Source organism: Copadichromis virginalis, linkage group LG15 (genome assembly GCF_057382275.1).
Source record: "Copadichromis virginalis isolate Kocher_CV1m ecotype Utaka linkage group LG15, C_Virginalis_male_GT1.1, whole genome shotgun sequence".
Lineage (NCBI taxonomy): Eukaryota > Metazoa > Chordata > Actinopteri > Cichliformes > Cichlidae > Copadichromis > Copadichromis virginalis.
This window is the reverse complement of record NC_140632.1, coordinates 11335347-11341346: the sequence shown is the minus strand read 5'-3', so window position 1 is coordinate 11341346 and position 6000 is coordinate 11335347. Positions and strand designations below refer to the sequence as shown.

Sequence of the window (6000 nt, the reverse complement as noted above, 5' to 3'; positions counted from 1 at the left end):
TCTCTTGCTTATCCAATTCGGGGTCAGGGGGGAGGGGCTGGAGCCTATCCCAGCTGTCATAGGGCGAGAGACAGGGCACACCCTGGGTAGGTTGCCAGTCTGTCACAGGGCCAACACAGAGAGAGAGACGACCGTTCACTCTCACATTCACACCTACAGCCAATTTAGAATTGACAGTTAACCAGACCTGTGTGTTTGCATGGGTCTGTGGAAGGAAGCCAGAGTACCTGGAGGGAACCCACACAGACATAGGGAGAACATGGAAATTCCACACAGAAAAGCCCTAAACTGGATCCGAACCCAGGACCTTCTCGCTGTACTAACCACTGCACCAGCACACCACCCTCCCATTGCTCCATCTAATGTTAATATGGAGTGAAAAAGGCTTCAGGAGTGTAGGAGCTGATCTAAAAAGAAGTCTGCACTCAGCCTGCAATCACCACCACTGTCTGATCGGAGAGCCGTCCATCACCACCCGCAGCTCTTATTGAACCAGACCCCAGGAGAAGTTAAGACGCTCCCTCCAGCAGCAGCCCAGAGTGGCGGTCTGAGTTATGCCGTCACTGTTATTGCTCCACTGGGATTGCTAACATAGACAACTGACCTGTTCCTTATACTGACAGATCTGGTCTGGTGATTGGCAGGTGCCTGTAGCTGATGTGTTTAGATATTCAACCGTTGCATTGAACTGATCCTGACCACCCCCTACCCCCACCCCCACTCCCGGTGGGCCTGGGGATGTTCAGGTTGATATTGAGCTGCCAGCCGAGTGGCAGCTGGTCCTGACGTGTCTGCTTCACCCTCTAGTCTCTGGAGGCCGCAGCCCAGCCAGCCATTTGTAATTAAAAGCGTATAAAGGCAGATCAAGCTCCTTCCTTCTCTCTCCATTTAAAATGCCAGAAGGCTGAAAAGGAATCCACTAGATGCCCAGGACCACCAGCCTCCCTGGAGAGTGCTTTCATTTTTAAAACCTGAAACAAAAATTTCAGGATTAGCCCTTAATTGTGTCCCAGGAGAGCAAACATTGAACACAATTTATACACATTCTCTCTTAAAACCATCCACAGTTCTAATATGTGTGTGTGTGTATATATATATATATATATATATATATATAATGGTACCAAATATTACATTTATGTTGGTAATTAGAAAGCCAGATCTGACGTGTCCCCTAAAGAATCGTCGTCAACCGACTCGCAAAGACATTTCTGGGTGTTTTGCGTTTTAATTTTAATTACAGATTTTTCATTTAGCACTGATTTAAACTTGTGAAAATGGATGGTAAAGCCGAGCTCTAAAAGCTGAAGTGAATAACTTCGAAAAGGAAAATCTGTGCAGCAACACGGGTCAGAGATAGCTGACATGCTTACCTAAATCTACTGCAGGACCGCATTCAATTCGAAGCATGAACTCATATTTATGAATTTGTTTTTCCATCTCGGCTGTGTCAATACCAAAGCACTCTACATATCTATCAGGGACTGACAGATAGCCACACCAACACAGAAAGCCTCGATCTAGAACCCACCATCCATGACCTTCATGGTGCTTTTGCATTTAGGTGGACAGAAGCCATTCTCTGCTTCAAAGGATTTTAAAATTGAGGTCTTCAAAGGTGCAACGTAGATGTCTGAGGCCCAAAGAGACCCTAAAATTTCATCCAGCAGAAATCCCTACTTTCTAATACCCACGTCTTCCCTGTCAGAGTGAAACAGGAGCCCACCGCTATTAGCATAGAGAAAGCTTGGCTGTCTCCAGAGCTGCTATTGTCTGTCTGACTGTGACTATCTCCTCTCATCTACCTGCTGGAACTCTTCGTCCCTCCACTTGCTGCAGTCACACGCTTTCACTCAACGCAGTCAAACTGGCCTCATATACATATTCACCAGGAGCGATGTTAACGTGCGCTCTCATTGCCACAGAGTCACATTTGCCAGTGGTAATGCTTCTATATTTCAGATTTTATTAAGACACTGAGGTGTTATTGATGTGGCAGCTGCTCTCTGGCTCCAGGGCAGTACTGCTACACTCAGTAAGAAGAGTGCTTCAAATTCAAATTCAAATTTTTTTATTTGTCACGTACACAGTCATACACAGTACGATATGTAGTGAAATGCTTGGACAACTACTCGTGACCTAAAGAAAACAAAAAAAGGAAAGGCTATGAATAAGATAGGAAATAAATATGAAAAATTAAAAAGGGTAAATTTAACTAGGAAGGAATAAAATATAAATTAAGGTTAAAAATGAAATAACTGTACAACACAAATTAGAATGAAGGGTAAATTTAACTGGGAAGAATAAGATAAAATATATAAATTAAAGTTGAAAATAAAATAACTGTACAACAAAATACACAATACACAATATAGAACTATATAAGAATTATATATTATATCATTTGGGGTTTTATTGCTTCTGTTGCCTAAAACGGACACGCACTGCCTTTTTATGTATCTACTACACATTATGTAATACAATACTGTATCACATATGACGATGCACTTAACACAATTAAAGAAAGTCTTCAAGCAGTTTATAAAATCTCTAAATGAGTTCTACAACACTCTGTAGTAGATCAGAATTTCCGAATTTCCCAGAGGAACCCACCCGAGGGATTAATAAAGTTTTATCTTATCTTATCTTATCATTTCTACTTATTAGTTGAACCAGTAAGAATGGATCATTTTTTATGTTGCAGTCTGGCAAACCATAATCTATAGAATAATCTTGAGAAAATAACACCAAGTCCCAGTCATTAAATAGCATCCTCTCACGAATGACCACCACATTCCTGAGTGCGTGTACGTGAACGTCATCGTTATTCCTGTGTTTTTCCATGCAGCTTACAGAACGCTCGTGCAAAGGCGCCCTCCCTTGCCTGTGTCGAAGCCCCTCTGGTCACTTACCATCGCGCAGGGCAGCAGAGTGGAAACACAGCAATCCTGGCACTGCCAATACGCACTCTGAGTTCATTCACCGTAGAGCGCACCAGTCTCCCTGTTCCATCTGTCACTCTTCTCTCGTAATCCTCTGCTCCGGTAAGCGATCGTACTGGAGCAGGAGACGCATCTTTGCTCAAAACATTGTGAGCACTTGGAAAAAAAAACACTGCAATAGGTTTGTGTTTATAGTGACTGAAAGGGTAATACCAGTATTTATCAAGCTTGTGGCAGTCATGAGTTCTCCAAAGCCTGCAGACAGTCTCTTTAAACTGAGACATTAGAGGCGATTTTCTTGTCTACCCTCTGGTATTTTAACAGTTTCTTTTTATTGTGTTTATTATTTCTATATGATCATGAGTGTGCATTGTTATGAGTCCAATTTAGCTTTATCTTATTTACTTTTACCAGTGGTGCTTGTCTTTGTGGTGAAGTCGAGCATTTTAACACTGGTGTCTGACTTTCTTGCTTTTCTGGAAACCTCAGATGGCCATTGTAGCCCTGTAGTGTGCAACTTGATTTAGTAGTATTTGTATATTGAACATTCACCATACATGATAATGTCACTATGCTGTGTGCAGGCTAAATATAAACTCCAATTTATCATATCATGCTGTTCTCATTTGGGGTTTTATTGCTCACAGCAGCTAAACCCCTTTTTATATGGTTTATTTATTTATTTGCAAAGTATAGGGGGACAATAGAGCATTCTGAAGTAATTACACTGACAGCAACAGACATGTAAATCAGACGAGATGCTAACCCACTCAAGTCTGATTGGACTGGAAACATCTCCCCTTGCTTACATCTCTGACATTCTGACATGCATTTGGCAGATTTGTGATGCAGCTTCCCCAAAAACAATGCTTTTCTCACTCCTCCCTGACTCGTGTACTTGTTCTCTCGCACTGCCATATGTCATAATAGGCTGAGGCAAATCACTTCCAGCTTAGAGCAGATATAGTGATTGTATCAAAATGACCCCTAACAAGCTGTCAGCTCACATTTCATAAAGCATGCATCAGCACTGGGCAGCCTGGCATCCGTTTGGACAGTCCAGACAGGTCCTACTCAAGCCGTGTTATTTCTCTTAGTTGTCTGCCTCTCCGTGTTTCCCTGACAGTTTGACTTGTTGTCTCATACTAAATGATCGAGTGGTTTAGCAGTTTGATAGGGACTCAAGTGCAGTGTTGGACAGTCAGGAGATGTCTGCTCATTTCATCATGGACAAACAAGCCTCTCCCTCTCTCTTTATTTCTCTCTTTTCTGGTTATTAAGTCGGATCCTGCTGCTGAAATCTTCAGTTCCATAGTTACCACGTAGAGGGAGCCCGTGCGTGTTGAGAAACCAAAGCGTGGAAATGCTGAATGAGTGAGAGTGTGTGTATGAGAGAGAGAGGGAGAGAGAGAGGTGGACGAAATCAAATCGTAGGGGAGTAATAATGTCAAACAAACCAGCAGCAAGATAATCCATTCGGACTGTGCGCCAGGTTTAACAGACTCTCTTTTCGTTTTGGAGCAACTTCGGACAACTCGATGGGAACCTGATGACCCGCTGACTGCTCGGAGCTGCGCGACAAGTTGCTGTTGGGGGGGTTTAAAAAGAAGGCTCACTATTTTTAAATGGGTACAGAGAAATTTCGGGGGGCGTGGACGTGAGAGGAGCAGAAGCAGCAGCAGAGCAGCATGTTGGCTCTTGGCTCCAGTTCCAGTGTGGTGATGTGCCGCCTGGAAGAAGAAGAAGTGGTCTGCGCGTAGACGGAGCGGTTGGACGCGGAGCCCTGTGATTGTCAGGCGTCGGCTGCGGACTTTCTGTCATTTTGAAGATCTTTTGGTATTATTTGGATTTCGCTTGCTGCCGTTTTGGCGACAGAAAAGGACTTAAGGGGAAGGAGCAAGAGCTGTTAAAGGCTGCCCCGCGTAAGGAATGAAATCTGGCCACGCTACTGCTTCAATGACAGTTTCTTTTTTAAATATATTTGTTTAATGGAAACGTAATTATTGGTTAAGTGGCTGCACATAGTAAGTCACCGTGGGCTGGTAAAATCGATGATCAAGTAACGTGGCTTGAAAGCTGCCCTCAAGTAATCCCCAAGGGTTCTTCATTTGTAGTCTAAATACTGACAGGTGTTTGTCATTCAGACCGTGTCAGAAAAAGTGTTTTATTTTTCAGGATTTCATCCACATCAGACTTGGTTATGGTAACCAGACCTTTGGAATGGCTCGTGCACAATTATTTTGATCCAGTTATTTGCGCCTCTCACGCTCAAAGGAAACACGCGTTATATTTGACCACCTTACAATGCGTTTGAAACGCGGAATGGGAAAGCAACGATCACTTTAGCGTCTTCTTGCTCTTGAGTTGTAGCCGATTTGGCAACAGGCAAAATGACAAGCAACGGACCTGTCATCGTCTACGAGTGGCTGAAGACCCTCCAGCTTTCCCAGTATGTCGAGTCCTTTGTGGATAATGGATATGACGACCTCGAGGTTTGCAAACAAATAGGAGACCCCGACCTGGATGCCATCGGCGTCTATATCCCTCATCACAGGCAGAGGATTCACGATGCTGTGCGGAGGCTGAAGGAGGAAGCCAAAGAGACAGCCAGTGGACTGTATTTCACCCTTGAACCCATGCCACCCGCGGCCGAAATTTATAGCGGGCACCTGGTGGAGTGCGAGTCTAAACTGCGGGGATCCAAGTCTTGGACCGAGCCCATCAGTGACCGGGTTGGGCGAAACGGCGGGTACATTGGGGCGCAGAGGAACCTGACCCTGGGCAACAGGAGGGAGCTGATGATTTACCCCAAGCTCAAGCTGAAGATCATGATCAGGGATAAACTCATCAGAGATGGCATCAACCTCGCCAAGCCGCCCTACTCTAATAAGGTAAGAGGAACCCCGGTGAACTCTGTGACCTCATCAAATCAATTAATGAAAGCACAAGATATACAGGCAATTATGCAAACACATACTTTAAATTAACCCACTTAACAAGCAATTTAGTATGATGACCACTAAAATGTAAGCTTTTCCGTTTTTGCGCCTAAATAAGT

General features: G+C 44.0%; 1 protein-coding gene across 3 annotated transcripts in view; it reads left to right on the top strand.

Moving 5' to 3' along the window:
- Positions 1-4338: 4338 nt before the first annotated feature.
- sash1a (SAM and SH3 domain containing 1a) overlaps positions 4339-6000 on the top strand; it is a 201308-nt gene continuing 199646 nt past the window's right edge. For 2 of the 3 annotated variants that reach the window (XM_085431890.1, XM_085431889.1), the window contains exon 1: positions 4339-5833. In XM_085431890.1, coding sequence (XP_085288016.1) covers positions 5333-5833 — 501 coding nt within the window. In that variant the 5' untranslated portion in view covers positions 4339-5332. The remainder of the gene's footprint in view (positions 5834-6000) is intronic. The other variant, XM_085431892.1, reaches the window with a different exon arrangement.